A 20,392-nucleotide genomic window follows, 5' to 3' on the forward strand; every position below is an offset into this window, starting at 1 on the left:
ACTACTAAAGGTTCAGCTCGCTTTAATTTGAGGTCCCATTTCTCACACAATCCAGCGCAGATGCTCCACTCAGTAGCTAACGAGTAATAAGGCAGATCTTCCCATCTAGAAATAAAAGCTTGATTAGTTTTAACCTCTTTCTTCTTGAGTGGCATTTTGTTTCACAAATCCTGCTCATAGCACCAATTTATGTTTTGCTGAAAGTTTTACTTTCATCTTAGTTTTGAAGGATTCATTTACACAAGAAACCACTTGTTACACACATAAACAATTTCAATTTTTAATAGATTATTTGACTTAATTTCAATATACAGTCATTAAGAGAAAAAAAAATAGAAACAATAGAGAGAAGTAACAGTGCATACATCATCAAATTGGGCCGGCCTACATCCAGACTTGAACAGTGCTGGGAAGTTTCTTGTTAACCGCAGTCTGGAGTCTCGATTGGGAAATGATACTGGGCGGTGCATGCATCCCAAGGGTGAGGCTTCAGACTGCAGTTTCAGGGGCTCCTGCTTATAATCCCAGGCCACAAATATGTATCATTATCTGTTTGCATGCAAAAATGCAGCTCTGGTTTTACTTTCACCTTTTTACAATGCTGTTTGTTTCACCCTATGAGCCATAGGATTTTGTTAGACCCTGAGGGGTTGTCCAGACCTCTGGTGACTCAAGAATTCCAAGACCCACTCTTTTTTATCTAAAGTACTGCCTGACTTGCTATGCTTGCAGGCGGGCACAGAATCTGGGCAGTGTCCAGGCAGGTCAGAAGCAGGTCAGAGGCCTGGTCTCCTGCTTCTGAAGCCTGAACAAAACTTCCTCCATTTTAATTTCCCTAACAACACTGCAATGATTTAAAATTGCAGTTGTTACATAACTATTTCTGACTGGACTGGGTCTTCGTTGCTGCTCATGCACTTTCTCTAGTTGCAGCAAGAGGGGGCTATTCTCCGGCTGCAGTGGCTTCCATTGTGGAGCACAGGCTCTAGGGCATAGGCTCAGTAACTGTGGTGCATGGGCTTAGTTGCTCTGAGCGGGGCATGTGGGATCCTTCCAGAATAGGGATTGAACCTGAATCCCCTGCATTGGCAGGCAGACTTAACCACTGGACCACCAGGATAGTCCAGCTTTTTAATTCCTAATACTTGGTGAAAGTGAAGGTGTGTAACATTCTCACATAAAGCTCCTGAATGTAAACCTTGCTCTCAAAAGCCTTGCAATGTTCTAAACCTTGGCTGTAATCCCATTTCCAGGTCTCTGTCTCAAAAAAAAAAGGAAAAAATGTTGACAGAGATTTTTGTGTCTTCATTATTTGTTATCAGGGACATTTGGAAACAAAATGAATGTTGAGCTGCAAGGGAATGTTAAAAAAAAATTGTGATCCATCTGTATGATGTTATGTAGCCCACTGAAATGCTTATAAAGAACTTTAGATAAAGTGAAAAAACACTTATGAAAAAGAAATGAGGATTTTTCTTTTTCTTCCTTTTGTTCTTGTTGTCCTCCATCCCTCACTCTGTTCTTTCTACCTTACGAGGCATTTTGCCAAGATTAACAGTGGATGTCCATGAATGTTGCTTATACATAATTCACTTCTTTTTTCTCTATAGCTTTCAAATTTCTATAATAAACAAGTATTTTTATAATGAAAAAACAAAATTTCATAATGAAAAGGCTTCAGTTCAGTTCAGTTCAGTTGCTCAGTCGTGTCCAACTCTTTGCGACCCTGTGAATCGCAGCACGCCAGGCCTCCCTTGTCCATCACCAACTCCTGGAGTTCACTCAGACTCATGTCCATCAAGTTGGCGATGCCATCCAGCCATCTCATCCTCTGTCGTCCCCTTTTCCTCCTGCCCCCAATCCCTCCCAGCATCAGAGTCTTTTCCAATGAGTCAACTCTTCGCATAAGGTGGCCAAAGTATTGGAGTTTCAGCTTCAGCATCAGTCCTTCCAAAGAACACCCAGGACTGATCTCCTTTTTTTTTTTTTTTCTGATCTCCTTTAGAATGGACTGGTTGGATCTCCTTGCAGTCCAAGGGACTCTCAAGAGTCTTCTCCAACACCACAGTTCAAAAGCATCAATTCTTTGGCACTCAGCTTTCTTCACAGTCCAGCTCTCACACCCACACATGACCACTGGAAAAACCATAGCCTTGACTAGACGGACCTTTGTTGGCAAAGTAAGTGAAGTGAAGTCACTCAGTTGTGTCCGACTCTTTGCGACCCCATGGACACCAGGCTTCTCCGTCCATGGAATTTTCTAGGCAAGAGTACTGGAGTGGGTTGCCATTTCCTTCTCCAGGGAATTTCCCAACCCAGGGATCGAACCCAGGTCTCCCACATTGTAGACAGACGCTTTACCATCTGAGCCACCAGGGAAGTCTGGCAAAGTAATGTCTCTGCCATTTAATACACTGTCTAGGTTGGTCATAACTTTCCTTCCAAGGAGTAGGCGTCTTTTAATTTCATGGCTACAGTCACCACTTGTAGTGATTTTGGAGCCCCAAAAAATAAAGTCTGACACTGTTTCCACTGTTTCCCCATCTATTTCCCATGAGGTGATGGGACAAGATGCCATGATCTTAATTTTCTGAATGTTGAGCTTTAAGCCAATTTTTTCACTCTCCTCTTTCACTTTCATCAAGAGGCTTTTTAGTTCCTCTTCACTTTCTGCCATAAGGGTGGTGTCATCTGCATATCTGAGGTTATTGATATTTCTCCAGACAATCTTGATTCCAGCTTGTGCTTCTTCCAGCCCAGCGTTTCTCATGATGTACTCTGCATATAAGTTAAATAAGCAGGGTGACAATATACAGCCTTGACGTTCTCCTTTTCCTATTTGGAACCAGTCTGTTGTTCCATGTCCAGTTCTAACTGTTGCTTCCTGACCTGTATATAGGTTTCTCAAGAGGCAGGTCAGGTGGTCTGGTATTCCCATCTCTTTCAGAATTTTCCACAGTTTATTATTATTCCCTAGTTCAATCCTCAAAAATAAAAGTGAATTCAGTTATTTCTTCATTTTAAAAATGAGGGTACTTTATCTCAGAAAGGTAAGGAAACCTGTAAAAATTATGCGACTAAGCAAGTTACAAAGCCACTCTATGTCCCAAGCACATCCCATATATTGGAAAGAAAATAAACCAAATGAAATTTACTAATAAAGCAACACCCTATATAGAGAAGACACATTAAAAAGTTCTATCTTCCTTGAGATCAGACCTTGCTATGCCATCCCTTTAATTCCTTTCTTCTGCTCTGCTCTGCTCTTCTTAGTCTCTCAGTCGTATCCAACTCTTTGTAGCCCCATAGACTGTAGCCCACCAGGCTCCTCTGTCTATGGGGATTCTCCAGGCAAGACTACTGGAGTGGGTTGCCATGTCCTCCTCCAGGGGATCTTCCCAACCCAGGTATCGAACCCAGGTCTCCCGCATTGTAGGCAGATTCTTTACTGACTGAGCCTCCAGGGAAGCCCTCTCCAATACTTACTCAAGTGAGTATCTGCAATCAGGCATGTACCTGCAGAAATTTACTTTGCTAACGTGAAGAGTTAACACAAAGACCTGTGTAACTGGATTCTTCTCTACTGGGATGAGAATATTTTGTGATTGCAAGGAAGTGCTGGAAGGCTGTCTTGATAAAGAACAAGAACCTGAAGCTGGGGTTGGGGGGTTGGAAGGGAGGTTTTAAGGTGGGGGGCTATATGTATACTTATGGTTGATTCACGTTGTTTTAATGGCAGAAACCTACACAACAGGGTAAAGCAACTATCCTCCAATTAAAAATTTAAAAAAGAAATAATATTGAACTCTTAATAAATAAATGCATTATATGTAAAAAAAAAAAAAAAAAAAAAAGAACCTGAAGCTGAATGGGGTAGAACAGAGAAAAGAGAAATGTCTGCATGGACTTGCAAAATTCCAACTCCCAGTGTTTATAATGAGGTGTGTGGGGTCAGGGAGTGGGTAGTGACTGAAAACTAAGTATCCAGCACTGGTAAATGATTATGAAACAATGACATATGGAAGGATGCCATGTACTCATAAAGAATGGGTAGCTACTCTTCAAGGTCTTCAAGATATTATTAAGGAGGAAAAAAGGAGAAGCTCAGAAATAAATATCATGCATACAACTACAGATACATATCTGCTTGAATATATATTATATAATTTTCTGGGAGAATAAAATTCATCTGGGAAGTGGGATAGGGAATGCTTGAAATAACTATGTCTTTCAAGTTTAAAACACACACACACACATCCCTCCTTGGCTTAAAAGAGAGTCTTAAAAGCACTCATTTGATGACTTTCTAAAATTAAATATTTCTTTCTTCTCTCTGATTCTAGGAAAAGGCAAAGAGTAACCTTACAAATCGGAGAAGGCAATGGCAACCCACTCCAGTACTCTTGCCTGGAAAATCCCATGGATGGAGGAGCCTGGTGGGCTGCAGTCCATGGGGTCGCGAAGAGTCATACACGACTGAGCCACTTCACTTTCACTTTTCACTTTCATGCATTGGAGAAGGAAATGGCAACCCACTCCAGTGTTCTTGCCTGGAGAATCTCAGGGACAGGGGAGCCTGGTGGGCTGCCGTCTATGGGGTCGCACAGAGTCGGACATGACTGAAGCAGCTTAGCAGCAGCAGCAGCAGCAGCAGCAGCAGCCTTACAAACTGTTATAGTTGTCTGTGGTCACTAGATTGCTGACAAGACCCCTCCAATCACACACAATCACATTTTAAAACCTTCAAGACACAGTTTAATCAGTAGTTTTAATGCACATTTGTTAGAGAGAGCTGCACTTTAACAATTATACAGACATCTCCTGCAGTTATTAAAATTATCAAAATATATAAAAATATTCAAGAAGTATGCAAATTAGCAGCATTTACCTAAGATAAATATATTAGCATATTTCAGTATAATAACAGGGAAAGAAAACAGAGCTTCCAACACACACACATGCACACACTGCACAGAATACTTGACTGTTCTCAGAAGCATGCTGAAGGCAAGAATGCGCTACATATAAATTCTTTAGGCAAAAATGCCAATAATTTAGAATTTTTAAAGTGAGGATGGAATGAACTTCCATTTGTTCAAAATTCCATACTAGTTATTAGACTTAAATATTCATAAACCTTAAAAAGGTATGAAAAGCTTGAAAAGCTCATCAGTTTCATAGTTTTTAAAAATACCCTGTGTAAATACTAACTGTAGAAGAGCAAAAAAAAAAAAAGTCTGGCAAAGGTTCAAGTAGATAGCCTTGTGTTAACTATGGTGAGCTTGCTTTGTTTCTAAGAGCAAGGAGTCCATCATTTTTGAGTAATGGGAGAGTCCTGGGGTTGGGAAATAGTCTTCATAACAGCAGCTTTCTAAAACCTGCACCCACCTTTAAATGCCAGGCTATCCCAAGGAAAGGCTGCCAGTGAAAGGAAGGAAAACACGAGAAGGAGGGTACAGACAGCCCATTACAACACTACAGTACTTTGGAAAAGATTCTGAAGGTATTCGAATGAAAACTCATTAAACTGTAATCAAGGCTTATGTGAAAAGGTTTAAAGCTATCAATTTCAGGTAAGCTTATGCTGAGGTATTTATTGCATAAGGTTTTTATGGTAACAGAAGTCTTAAGAGATATCTACATGTTTTGTAAAATGAAATTAAAAATTTTAAGCACAAGAAAAACAAGGGCCCTTAAAACTATGAATCCCTACATTTAAAAGCTCCAGCAAAAAAAAAAAAAGCTCCAGCATTCGGTCTAGTTGGGTACACCGCCAAAGGCTGGCCTGATGCTGCAGCCCACGTGGCCCCAACACTCAACACTCAACAGCCCCTTCTAGCCTGGCTCCGAACTGTGAAGTGCCATTCAGAGATCTCAGTGCAGGAAGGGACGCGGCCTTTGGCAGAGTCTGCCTCTTAATCTTGATGGCACAGAACCCTCCGCCAAGTCTCCAAACCCAGGACTAGAAGGGAATGGAAGGTTGTAACTATCCAGGTCCTTAAAGCAGCTTCCCCTGAGTAATGAGGCTGTAGCAACAAAATCCAGGCTGCCAAGCTGCAGCTGCTCCCCGATCAGGGGCTCAATCCAAGGCCCTCAGGGCCTTCCTTATTCACACGGCAGGAAGGGCTTTTTTCTGTCATACTGTATATTACTCTCATATTACATATTACCACGTAGCTGAAATTACATAACCATCCTCTCCATGCTCCACCATCTGTTTCAAACATCATGATTCCAGGGTTTCTGCATTTTAAGTCTACAGAACCATTCACAAGTCACTGCTTCTTAAGGGAACACCTCTCAGCCTAAACTCCCAGAACCTGGTTCAAAAGAACAAACCCAGGCTCATGGACTGATGACCTCCATAGTTAACTTTAAAAGACAATACAAGTAAGCTTGTAAAAACATGAGTGGTCTCTCCTCAATTTTGGTTGAAAAGCTTCCAAGTCAGTGTTTTGGTCAAGTGGCCCCTGAGCTGCTGGGTTACAGGCAAAAGACGTGGTTTTGAACCTGCTTTTCTAAGTTACTAATGCCCTAAACAGGGATCTGGTAATGTAAACACAGCCACTGGAGCTGCACGTATGGAACCACTTTCAGGAAAGGCCCAAACTCCAGAAAAATATATTTTAAAATTTCTGCTAAAATCCCCGACAGATATCGTAGGCTGGCAGGTCACCAGGCCAGCCTGTAAGCCGCAGGTGGCAGCATCTCCCCGTCAGTCTAGCCGGTTCCTCAGATCCCTCTGGGCTTCTGTGAGTTTCTGGATTAGATAGCGCTTGTCACGACTTTCCTAAAAACAGAGATAGGTTCAACAGCACAGTCAATATATTTGGAAACAAATATTATTTCAACCCAAGAAATTACCTATCAGATTCAAGGCCAAGGATCCAAAATACTGGGCCTCCAGTGACCTCCAAACTGTCTCTTTCACTCTTGTCCTCTGGGCGGCCCCCCACCCCAGCCCCCGGTCCACAAAGCAGCCTTGTAGAAATGTTCTTTTAAAAATAAACATCAGACTTGGACAATACCCTCCAGTGGCTTCTTATCACACTCAGAATTAAACCCAGACTTCTCACCATCATCCTCAGGCGGTGCTGTGACTCAAGCTCACCTTGCCTTTCCCATCATCTTGCACCCTCCGTGCAGACTGCCCTTCCTCCTGGGCCCAGACCTCGCTGTTGTCTCTGCCTGTTACTCTCATACCCAAGACCTCCCATAACTGGCTCCTTCTCATCAGTCAAGTCTTGGCTCTGTCGTCACTTCCAGCTGAGATGGCTGCTATCTCAGCAGCCGATGGTCCACCAGGCCCCTCTAACTAGCTCATCTATACCATCTTTACAGCAGTGATTGCAATCAGAATGTGTCTTTTTCCTTTAGCCACCGAGCAGTCCTATCCCCCTTCTTCCCCTCTGCATCCCAGCACAGTATGAGGATGCGTGTGTTGAAGGCATGGATGACTCCAGGACCTGAACACAGAGCTGCAGGAGTCTGGGCCTGAAGGCAGAGTTCTGGGGAAGTGGTGATGGAAGCGTCCCTCTCCCTGGGAGAAGCTCCCCATTCCTTTCCGTGTCCTGCCATAAATGTCCCTGGCCCTGACCCCCGGGGCTGGAACTTTCTTACCAGGTTCAGCTGCTCTCGGAGCTGGACGACCACCCGCTTGTGCGCTCCAGCTAGGGCGATGAAGTAAAACATAATGAGGCTGCAATGTAAGGCGAGAGGTCACTCGGGAGTTTGCACCATCTGAAGGCCGCTGCACAACGACCCGACCCACTTGGCCTGGAACAGATTTGCTTTTGTTTGAACAGAAGACAAAAAGAAAACCCACACCTCTCCCAAGCAGAGAGCATCAGAAAGAGCCAGAGAGGTTTTATCTGGCAATGGCAGCAGAGACCGATTCCTGCCTTGCTTTCCAAGTTAATACTAAAGCTCTTGAATCTCCGCTGGCACACACAAGAGGGGAGAGAGGAGGAGACGGTCTAGAAGCTCAGCTCAACACAGAATAAAGTGACTGTGGATGATCACTGTGGAGCTTCTCTGGCCTCAGCCCCCTCATCTGTAAAATGGGGATAACAGTAAAACCCAGTGATAACAAGCCTGCTGCTGCTGCTAAGTCACTTCAGTCGTGTCCGCCTCTGTGCGAACCCACAGACAGCAGCCTACTAGGCTCCCCCGTCCCTGGGATTCTCCAGGCAAGAACACTGGAGTGGGTTGCCATTTCCTTCTCCAATGCATGAAAGTGAAAAGTGAAAGTGAAGTCACTCAGTCGTGCCCGACTCTTAGCGACCCCATGGACTGCAGCCTACCAGGCTCCTCCGTCCATGGGATTTTCCAGGCGAGAGTACTGGAGTGGGGTGCCATTGCCTTCTCCGGATAACAAGCCTAACATAATACAGTTCTGAATACAAGCAACTGGAAATTGCTCCTGCTTTCTGTGCAGCCCCAGACCTCAATTGTGGGTGGTTGAAGTTATTATCTTTGAGAAGACTAACAAGTGAAGTGAAGGGCAAGTGCCCAGGGAAACAGCAGGCAACATCATCCATGAAGGGGAGGTGGCTGCCTGTTCAATCTCCCCAGAGAAGGCTGAGGAAATGAGGGCCACTGGAATCAGGGATGTCAGTCTTCTCTTCTGGAAGTCCAAGGTCGAGAGTGACCCCCAAAGATGTGGAAGCCAGATCAGGCAACCACCGCCAGATGGCGGCAGCCAAACCGCAGCTGGAGTGAACCAACAACGATGGAGCCGCGGGATTCCAGGATCCGCGGGATTCCAGGATCCGTGGGATTCCAGGCTAATGGGCTACAACTCCCATATCACTGTATTAATATCAAAGGTACCTTACCTTTAACAAATAGTTTTTTATCCCTTTTCTTGCATCACCATGGGATTTTACTGTAGTAATTTCTACGTCATAGGATAACTGATGACTGCAGGAGTTAGTACAGGTAAGCTACAATCAACTCAGTGATTTGGGGTAGTTCTATAGTTTCCAGGAACACTGAACCAGTGAATTCTGAAACAATGGTCCCAAAGGAAATACAGAACAAGTTCCTTTGCGCCCCTGGTCACAACATTTTTGTCAGCTGATCAATACTTTCTTTTATGTTTCTTGAGAAAGAAAGTTATTAATACATAATAACATTTTCTATTTAAAGACACCTTATTTAATATCACTGAACTCACAGCCAACGGCACCATGATGTGTGCCCGAATGAAGCTTATCTAATAAGCACAGTCTCTGCATAAAACACATCCCAGCCTTCGTGCACTTAGAAAACCCTAGACAACACTTCATGTCTGCAGGAACAGCGAAATCACCCCCCACCAAAAGCATGAAATGCAAGAAACAGGGCACTATAAACAGATCATAAAAATTTAAGATACTTAGTTACAGTCTGAGCTGTGATTTGAATATTGTGTCCTGCCAAATTTCATATAAGTCCTAATCCCAAGGTGATCGTATTAGAAAGTAGGTCTGTGGGAGGTGATTAGGTCATAAGGATGAAGCCCTCACAAATGAGATTAGTGCCCCTATTAAAGAGACATCAGAGAGTTCCCTAGCCCCATCTGCCATTACAGAATACAAGAAGTCTGTAAGCTGCAAGAGGATCTTCACCTGACCATATCGGCATCTGGATCCCAGACTTCCAGGCTCCAGAACCATGAGAAATAATATTTAGTGACCCAGTCTATGATATTCCACTACAGCAGTGGAATAATAAATGCACTGAGACACTATGTATCAAAGCAACTCAGTTTTTGTTACTCAATGCATGAGTAACGCACTTCATAAATAACCACAAAAAAGCATCACTAGTATTGATTTTTTGGTTACAAAAATATTTTAGCTAGTAAGCATTTTTATAATACATAAAAATATGGAATTTATGAATAATGAGAATGGACAGTAATTAGAACATGCCTAATACAAAGTAAGCCCTCAACACACATTTGTGATTAGAATTACTTTAACATGCAAAATGAATCACTGCACAAAAGCCCTCATTGCCTCTGCACCCAACCCTTGTCATTTACTGAGCCTTCACTAAGGGCCAGGTCCTCTGCTAAACACTTCACACATATAACCATGTGTCCTTCTTCTCACAGCCCTACAAGGTATGTGCCATTTTTATTCCCATTTTCCAGGTGAGGAAATCAAGACTCAGAGAGGATATGTAATGACCTGAGGCCACACAGCTTGTCAATGGTACAGCCAGGATTCAAGGGCATGCTCCTACACTGGTACTCTTCTCTCAGCCCAGTTATCAATTCCTTTTCTGAAGAGCAACTAATTTTGTGATACTAATAATATGCAGTAATACTAATAATATGCAGTGTTTATTGGGTTATATTTTATAAGTCAGCCATCTGGCTAAGTGCCTTATATTTGGGATCTCCCTGAACCTGTTCAATGATATCCTAAATGAATTACTATTATTACAACATTTTAGGAATTAGGTAAAGTACAGCCCAGAGAGGTTCAGTATCACACCAGTGTCTCAGGTGAGCTCCATTTCCCAGTGGAGAGCAGCCCACCAGTCTCGATGGTGCTCTTGCGGAGCCCAGGTGGTTCTCACTTACCAGATGATCATGAAAAAAGGCACTGCGAAGGCTTCCGAAGTGATGCCGTAAACCAGCGTCTGCAGCGAGTTGGGGAAGGTGCTCACTGTCTTGGGGACCACTTCCCAGGTGGTGTTGAAGTTGGTGAATGGCCCACAGGCTTTGGAGGAAGGGATGCTGCCAGGACACAAAGCACAGGGCTCAGGCCAGGCCTGCAGCACAGGCTGGGCAGCCCTCCTCTACATGCCCACAAAGCTGCATTAACAGTGGCCCACAAGGAACTGCCTCACCTTATGGGCTTTCTGGAATATCTCAGTGAAAAATGCTTTATTCTGAAGTCTCAAGTCCCTAGACTTGATTTCCAATTTATAAGAAATCGAGGACAGAAGATCAAGTTAAAAAAGAGTTACCATATATGATCCTGCAGTCTCGCTCCTGGGCATATTTCCAGAGAAGACTCTAATTTGAATAGATACATGAACCCCAATGTTCACTGCATGGAAGCAACGTGTAAGTATCCAGCAAGAGATGAATGAATAGGAAGATGTGGTACACACACACACACACACACACACACACACTGGAGTATTACTCAGCCAGAAAAAAGAATGAAATAATACAATTTGCTGCAAATAGATGGACCTAAAGATCATCATATTAAGTGGAGTAAGCCAAACAGAGAAATGGTATGTGTAATCTAAAAAAAAAAATTAATGAACTTTTTTACAAAACAGAAATAGACCCACAGACATAGAAAACAAACTTATGGTTACCAAAGGAGAAGGTGAAGAATGGGTAGGGATAAATTAGAAGTTTGGGATTAACATATACCCACTACATACATATAAAACAGATAGTCAACAAGGACCTACTGTAGAGCACAGAGAACTATATTCAGTATTTTATAATAACCTATAAAGGAAAAGAATCTGAAAAAGAATATTATTTATATAACTAAATCACTTTGTTGTACACCTAAAACTAACACAACATTGAAAATCAACTATACTTCAGTTAAAAAAAAAAAAAAAAGAACCTGTTACTCGAAGATAGATACTCTGGTGATAGTCTAGAACGGCAATAAATTGAGCATCAGAAATTAAAAAGAAAAAGATCAAGATAAATGACACTGTGAGAAAACAGACAGCTCTAGAATGAGGGGAGACCACTCTTCAGCCTGTTAATTTAGAGGTGAGGAAACTCGCCTTGACTTTTTGAAGAATTAAAGGTTAAAAAAGACTAAGGAAACATGGTAACCAAGTAATGAGTAAAACCCGAAAAAGAGCTTCATTTACAAAATAAAGCTCTAAAAGACTATTTGGGGACAACTGGAGAAACTTGGCAATGGCAGGAATGTGGTACTGGCATTAATTTTCTTAGGTGTGATAATGTTATTGTGGATACATAGGAAGAATGTCCTTCCTTTTAGGAAGTGAAGGTTTAGCTATTTAGGAATGAAACGCTATGACGCCTACAACCATGGTGTGGTTCATCTGCATACACACAAAAGGTATGCATAGAGAGAAGAGAAGACAAGTGTAGCAGGATGCAACAACTGGGACATCCAGGTAAAGGGTATATAAGCTGTCGCTGCTGCTGTTTTTTTCAACTTTTCTATAGATTTGAAAATTGTTTAAATAAAAAGGGAAAAATAGAATTACAATGGGAAAAAAAAATTAAGGCTTGCAAGAATTGCCTATAGTCACATCACAAAGTTCTGTGTAGGAAATTTTCTACTGCAGGGATAAAAATAGATTCCTGGAAACAACCTAAATGTTGTTTAAGAAAATGGATGAGCAATTTGTGATCCATTCATACAATGGAATAAAGAACCACCGAGAGGGACACACACACACATATAGATATGACTGTCTTAGACAGAAACTAAGTAGCCGGAAACAGAATTGGAGGATGAATTTCCACCACATACTCGTCTATACTTTTCCAATTCTATGCCATGTGAATGCATTTCTTATTTTAAAAAGTCAAAGTTAAAAAATTAAAAGAACAAGAGTTCTGTATGTGCTGGCCTGGAAAAAGGACATAATATAAAAGTGAAACAAATTAAGTTGCCAAACAGTATTATTCCATATGCATTAAAAAATACATTTTTCATAATAAATCTCTTTATACTCTTTTCTGTACTACTTGAATTTTTCAATGTATAACATACTACCATTACAATAAACATATATAGACTTTGGTCACCTGATGCGAAGAACTGACTCATTGGAAAAGACCCTGATGCTGGGAAAGATGGAAGGCAGGAAAAGAAGGGGACAACAGAGGATGAGATGGTTGGATGGCATCACCAACTTGATGGACATGAGTTTGAGCAAGCTCTGGGAGTTGGTGATGGACAGGGAATCCGTGCTGCAGTCCATGGGGTCACAAGGAGTTGGACAGGACTGAGCAACTGAACTGAACTGACACAGACTCAAATTAGTTTAAAAAATAATAAAACCTGAGAGAGGAATTCAAAGCTCTAGGCTTTTCAATTAAAGATGAAGAAATGTGGCGCAGTGGTAAAGACTCCACCTGCCAACGCAGGAGGTGCAAGAGACGTGGGCTTGATCCCTGGGTTGGGAAGATCCCCTGGAGTAGGAAATGGCAATCCACTCCAGTATAAGAAAAAAAAAAAATGAAGAAATGGGACAAAATAAGATAAATAAAGAAATGAAATTCCATGAGACTAAGACAAGGAGTGGCAAACTACAGCCCACAGACCAAATCTGGCCCACAGTCTATTTTTTATACTGGAACATAGTCTTGCCTGCTGGCTTATATACATAGATGAAACACAGGCTGCATAGATTGCAACATAGATGATATATAATCAGTTGAGCCCAATAAGTGCTATAGAAACCATATAGCTTGCAAAGGCTAAGTCATTTACTCTCTTTCCAGCGTCTGGTATAAATGGTTATAACAGAAGAAGTGGCATCACTGGGTCTGGAACCCTCAATTTCTCATCCTCAGGACCGAGCATTTCCCCTTTCCAAATTCCGCTCTAGATGATACACTCCGTGTGCCATGTCTGAGTTGTCTTTATACCCCCAGCACCTAGAACAGTGCCTGGTACATAGAAGACACTCCAAATCTTCTCAGTGACCATGCATTATCTTTACAATCAGAAGCAAACAATCCCAAAGGCAACCAGAAGAGAGGTCCTAGGAAAAGGGATCGGGTGGAACAGACCCAAACAACACTCTCAAAACCAATGGGAAACCTCCAAGTCCAAGTTCAGATGTGAACTAAGATATTTCATCATCCAGAGGGTGATTCCAAAACAAAGGTGGACCTAACAGCCGGGAGTGACTTACTGACCTCTGCTGGTGCCAATAAAGAATGCAAAGAAGGCTTTAACACAGAAGAGGGGCAAGTCAATAAGGGAATGTTCTAGAAAGAAAGTCATATTTACCGTGCCATGCTGATTGTCAGAGGTATAATTGCCAAGCACAGTCCAATCAGCAACACCAACAGGAAGAAGAAATTAGAATTGGATGCTCTGAACTGCCTTGGAGAGGGTCTGCAGGTATAAAGAAGACTTATCTAAGGAGAGAAAGGAAGAAAGAGGAAAAATGAAGAGCACTGTTTCTCCATAAATGAGCACAGTCATGCATTACAGTGGGAATATAAATTGGCTATAACCTTTCCAGCGGGTAGTCAGCAATATAGACCAAAATGAAAAAAATCACCAAAACACATGTATATGGTATTTACTGCTACAGTTGTTGATAACAGGGAATAACTGAAAGCAACCAAAGCAGCTATCACTGTAGTTCCTAAAAGGTTAAAGTGACCCATACAATGGAAAGCCACCTAGCCCTTAGAAAATACAAGAGAGCTTTACCTCGTATAAGGCACTGTCAAATGAAGAGTTGGGATGTCAAAACTTTGTACTGTATGATCTCATTTGTTTTTTTAAAAAATGAATTTTTAAACATTTTACCCTAAATTTCTTTTCTCAGCTTTACTGAGGTATAATTGACAAATAAAATTATAAGGTAGAGTATACAACGTGGTACATTTACAGTATACAGCACGAAGATTTGAAAGGATTCAAAAAGTATTCTCCTTAGGGGTTTAAATATGTATTAAATGTATACATACCAGAATGGGAGATAATTTGCTTGCATTTTTACATGCACATGGATTTTTCCCATATATTAAGTCTTTACTGAATCTGTTCCAATAATGTTTCTGTTTTTACGTTTTCAGTTTTTTTGGCTATGATATGTGGGATTTCAGGCTCTCTGGCTGGGGACTGAAACGTCACCCTCTGCACTGGACCCCCAGTGCATAAGTTCCTTTCCTGTATATTAAAAATAGATATTTCCAATGAAGGAAAGACTTGAAGGGGAGATTAGGTGGGGCGGGGGAGAGAAAGAGGCACATACCTCCTCCTGAGTATTGCAGAAAGCTACTGTCTCAGGAGCATCAAGCTCCTGTGACGGCGGCAGGCAGAGCACCTTGTGAGCTGAGGGACCCTGCGTCTGGTCAGGGTGTCTGGGGGCAGCTGGCCAGTCAAGCTGGGGTGTCAGAACTCAGTCCAGCGCCTGTGACCCATTCTCTTACCCCCGCGCTGTCTTTACTGAGCTACACGCTGGGAAGCCACTGCCTAACTGATACTTTCTGGAAGAAGATAAAGTTCTTACGAGCTTTCTGGCATCCACTTCTCCTACGGGGACTTCAGCCAACTGAGTTTTCAAATGAAAGCACTGGAACATTCTTCAAAGACCAAAACAGCTGGGTAGAAAGTATGACCCAATGAAAGGCCCGGCCTACTGGATTAACAGCATAAGCTCTGGGGTGAGGTAAACTTGGGTTCACATCTCAGGAGTCACTGATAAGCTGTGTGATCTTGGATCAATTACTTAACCTCTCTGAACTTCAGCTTCCTAATTTATAAAATATGGTTACTACAGTACTTACTTTAAAGTATTACGTGATCATCTATATAGTGGTTCAGCAGAGTGAGAGGACACAGTATTATCATCACCTGTTAGTACTGTTGTACTTATTAATAATACTACTATTACTTCCATTTTTTAATTCCTAGGGCTTGGTATACTAGGTGCTCAATTATGCTGGGCTTATTAGAGGGTACCTCTAGAAGAAGGGATGGAATACATACCTGCACTGTTTAAATGTTTAACAGTGAGCATATAGTACATCTATAATTTTAAAAAGTTTGCTTAACAAGTCAAGATAAATTAGTCATCTGTAGGGCTACTTCACCCACTGAGCCCTTAGCTCAGGTATAATGCCTACAATGTATGAGCTGTTTAAGGAGCCACATAAATAATTGAGAACTGAAAATAAATGCACCAGCTCCAAAAGCCAAGCAGAAAATTAAATAATTTTAAATAATAAACCTTTTCTTAAATATCACCAAAACAAACCACTGTAGACGTTTACTCCTTGGAAGGAAAGTTATGACCAACCTAGATAGCATATTGAAAAGCAGAGATATTACTTTGCCAACTCAACTCTTAGCTATATACAAAAACATTTAAACCATAGGAGCAAGACCATTCTTCAACTCTCAAAATGATAAAAATGTGAAAATCCATTCAAAGATTTTTTTTCCACATTAAAAAAAATATATATATCAAATAAGGGATGCAATTCTGATACATCTGATGGGATCTGGGTGGGCTCCAGGCATGCGTATGCTGAATGTCCTGCAAGATCAAGAATGGTCCGGGTTATCGGCCCCTCAACCCCACCTCTCCTCACCTCTTTCACGTAAAAGATGATAATGAACTTTAAGGTTGCAATTGCAGGAAGAAGGGGTGAGAAAAAGGCTCCGATCCAGCAAATGGTTTGCCCGTAAACAATCCCCAGAACATTATCAGGGATGGCAAACTCCTGCTCTCCCCAGCACTGAAAAAGCTTCCAGGAGGAACAGTAGGTCACCAGGATCCTGCAAACAAACAGGACAGCTTACCACCTGGACTACCAGCGTCGGCCGAGGCACAGCACCACATCCACACAATAAGGGCTGTTTCCATGCATACTTCTCATGCAAACTGTTAGTCACATGTCTAGAAGATGCAAAGGACAGTGAACTCTGGAGTCATTAAGACTAGGGTACAAGTCTCAGATCTATAGTTTACCAGCCAAGTGACATTAGACAAGGTTCATTTCTCTCATCTGAAATGTAGAGGGTTATAACACAGCTTACTGCACTGCACTGTCTTGACAGTAAATGACCTGGGCAGTCTCTGTGTACAGCGCTATTGTTCATCCACACAGATAATGGCTTACGAGGGACTTATCGCCCTGTATGCCACTCATGGAATCCTAGAAGCTTCCTACAGAAACCCTAGGACCAGGGGCCTGAGATAAAAACACACAGCTATTCACTGTAGCATTATCACATATTAACAAAAGTACTGGGTAACAACCTAAGTGCCCATCAGCAGGGGCTTCAGCATCAAATTAGAAGCAATGTGTACAGCGGACTATTAGACAGTCTTTAAAACATATGAGGAAAATATATGTGTCCTAACACGTAAAGTCATGGTATTTTGCTTGTGTTGGGAAAAAGCAAGCTGTGGACCCATGTAAATGTAACATGATCCCATCTGTGGGCGAGAAAAGGACACTTTCAGCAAGACTCTGTTTACTTACATGTGTATTTATGTAAATATGCTTTTGTTTTCTTTTTAAGGATGGCTGGATCTACCCGCAGGTGTTAACAACGGCCACCTCTGAGAGGTGGGGTGGGTCTGGGGAATTAGGGGTAAGGTAACAAGAGGCCTCTCACTACTCTCAGAATTTCTATATTTATTTAAATATTAAAAAATTGTAATATAAACATTCACATCATATTTGTGTAATTTTTTTAAAAGGACAGTTTCTTTTTCAATGTTTACTTTTATGGGTTTATTAAACTTCTGGCATAGGCCAGGAGAATTTGTACATGTGAGTAAAAAAGAATTTGTACATGTGATTAAGTGAACAGTTTCACTTAGGGCTCAAGAAGAAGTTGAGAAAAAAAAATTTTTTTAATGAAGGCATAGTAATGATAATCCTGATGATGACAGTTAATGTTTTGTTGAGTTTTGTGGCATGGAGTGGTCTTAGTACTTTTATCTGCATTTTATCATTTAATCTTCACCAAAGGGATATGAGATGGATACTGCCAGTATTCCCATTTCACAGGTAGGAAAACAGGCACAGAGCTTAAGTAACTTGCCCAAGATCACGTGATGAGGAAACGGGCAGTGCTGGGCTTGAACACAGATTAGGAAATGCAGTGTCCACTGCAGCCTGGAGGGCCTCCACTAACAGGGCCCGCGGCTGTGACATGGCAAGAAGTCACCCCGAGGGCGTCCCCCGGAAAGCAGCCTCATTTCTGCTCTTTGTGCTGCCTTTCAATGGGGCGCATAATGGACTCGGGGTGACGGCCTGGAGCTGTCTGAAAGGCGCCAGTGGTTGTCAAGCGGTTTCCAGGATGTGGAGTCATCCAGCACTTTGTGGAGAGCAGCTGTGATGGGAGCCTGTTGTGGGGGATGAGCGGTAGGGGGAGATAAGAGGGGTGCCCCTCACACTTACTTTCTAGGAAAATCCACAAAAAGTGTCACAGCCAGGATGATGATGAGGTCAAAGATCATCAGCTTGTACATTTCCTGCCCAACTTGGGTCTCCCAGCACTGAAACCAAGAGAGAAACAAGCCTGACTTGGAGCAGAAAAAGCCAGGTTCTAGCGAGGTCATTTCCAGCCCCGATCCTGTGCGTCTGGAGGCCACCAGCCAACACTCCCCTGAGCTCCAGCACGACTAGGGTTTTCAAACCCTTAGCAGTTCCTGGTGTGACAGACTCAGCTACAGAGCAAGAAAGAGGATCACCTGGGATTCACACCCTCGGCTCCATGGGCTGTTCTCTCGACCTTGATGCTACCGCCCCCCACAAATGACCCACCTCGTAGGACACCCTTCCCCCCAGCCTCACCGGGTAGAGTTTCTGGTTGTAGCCACAGAGCTCACACAAGTAGTTGTCACAGGATGTAATCTTGGAGCCCAGGGTGAACACCAGCACACAGATGGTGGCCAGCCGCATGAAGACGCACCTGCAGGGAAGAGGGGAGGCGGGGAACATGGGATGAGAAGGGCTTGGGGCAAGCTGGACCCTCGGAACAGGGCTGGGTGCAGAGAAGTTGCCTTTCTTAACAGCAAACCCACAAATGGGCACCGGGCTTCAGTTTCAGATGATGAGCAAATTCTGGAAATGACGGTAGTGATGATGGCACAACACTGAGTATGTACTTTGTGCCACTGAATTACACACTTACAAGTGGCTAAGATGGTAAATTTCATGATATATATATATAATCACATTTTTTAAAATGCAAAATAAAAAAAATTATCAGAAAGCTGGGAAGTCCATGATGATGTAGCCATGCTCAGAACAACTCCTGAAAAGAACTAACTGAATTTTCTAAGTGTCAGTTTTGAGAGATGGCTTAGGATATATTGAGAAGTGGGAAAAAAAAGTACACTGCAGAGTCTCAGGTAGAAACAATCCTATTTTTAAAAGAAAACAAAATGTGTGAGTGTTGGCGTGAACAATAGGAACCATGTAGATAAGGGCTGCTGGGGGGAAGTGGATTCAAGACAGGAGGGCAGAGGGCTCATTTTCTTTAAAAATGGTTCACTTATTGTTTGGTTTATAATTTTTAAAAAATTAAATGAAATAGAAACATTAAAAAGCGTGTGAGTTGGGGAGCAAACCTATACCATCCATCTGATATTCTGTCCTCCTGGGAGGTGTGAGTACCCAGCATTGCCAGGGAGGCTTCCATAACTCAAAACTCATTTGGAATCTAATTAAAAAGTCGGAATCCACAGTCATTATGACGATCGGATATAGAAAAACAAAAGACACATACAGCAACAATGATCTAAACCCCAAATAAAGAACATTATATAAGACAAATGCCCCAGCTTCTCTCACAAACCAATGGCATAACACAAGGGGAGGGGGACTTTTGAAAGGACAAAAGGGATTTAAGAAACATTAACAACCCAACACAGCAGGGGGCCTTTCTCTGGATCTTGATTTGAATAAACCAAGACCAACCAATCACAGAAAGCCCTCTGCAGCTCCATCAGGGACCTGACAATTCCTTGAGGCATGATGATGGCTCTGTTTAAAAAGAAAAGTCCTTGTCACTTTAGAGATACACTGAAGCTTTTACAGGTGAACCATGTTGCCTGAGATTTGCTTAAAATATTCCAGCAGAGTGGGGGTACCGCATGAGAGAAGACTAGCAAAATGTTGGTAAACAGTTGGAACTAAGTGATGATCACACATAGGGGGTCATGATACAGCCCTATTTGAAAATTTCCAAGATAAAAAGTTTTCTTTTAAGATGCAAATACCATCTGAGGCATTTGAGAAGCAGAAAGAAAACATTCCGGTTTCACACAGTCCCCACCTGGTCCTCCTTAACTCATGTGTGTTAACTCCCTGGGTCCAGCTTTACACTTGGCATTTATTTATTTATTTTTAACAAAACCAAATATTTCTTAGTATGAGAAGAGATATTACAACAAATTACAAAAGGGCAACAGTAGCACACACAGTCGGTGTCTGGGCCACTTTTTTCTCAGCATTCACTCCAGCAAAAGTCTCAGGTTCCTACTGCAAGTTTCTAGCGTAACTCTCTTCCCAAGGCCCACGCATTGGGGCCGTGGGATAGAACTCGTGGGGGAGTTAATGCCCTTGGGACTCAGCCACCCTTAGGCAGGGGAGGGTGAACATTTGTTGAAGGACAAACATTCTACTCAGTAGGAAAACCCTAAAGATATTTTCCATGCAAACTCC

General features: G+C 42.3%; 1 protein-coding gene across 2 annotated transcripts in view; it reads right to left on the bottom strand.

The window, feature by feature from the left end:
* Window positions 1-266: 266 nt before the first annotated feature.
* TMC7 (transmembrane channel like 7) overlaps window positions 267-20,392 on the bottom strand; it is a 58,202-nt gene continuing 38,076 nt past the window's right edge. The window contains exons 10-16 of one of the 2 annotated variants that reach the window (XM_004020800.6): window positions 18,518-18,635; window positions 18,122-18,219; window positions 16,298-16,484; window positions 13,977-14,107; window positions 10,577-10,732; window positions 7,621-7,699; window positions 4,733-6,790 (exon numbers count right to left, since the gene is read on the bottom strand). In XM_004020800.6, coding sequence (XP_004020849.1) covers window positions 6,716-6,790; window positions 7,621-7,699; window positions 10,577-10,732; window positions 13,977-14,107; window positions 16,298-16,484; window positions 18,122-18,219; window positions 18,518-18,635 — 844 coding nt within the window. In that variant the 3' untranslated portion in view covers window positions 4,733-6,715. Of the gene's footprint in view, window positions 7,700-10,576; window positions 10,733-13,976; window positions 14,108-16,297; window positions 16,485-18,121; window positions 18,220-18,517; window positions 18,636-20,392 lie in introns of both variants that reach the window. The other variant, XM_060405887.1, reaches the window with a different exon arrangement.

The sequence above is a fragment of the Ovis aries genome, chromosome 24, assembly GCF_016772045.2.
Source record: "Ovis aries strain OAR_USU_Benz2616 breed Rambouillet chromosome 24, ARS-UI_Ramb_v3.0, whole genome shotgun sequence".
Taxonomy (NCBI): domain Eukaryota; kingdom Metazoa; phylum Chordata; class Mammalia; order Artiodactyla; family Bovidae; genus Ovis; species Ovis aries.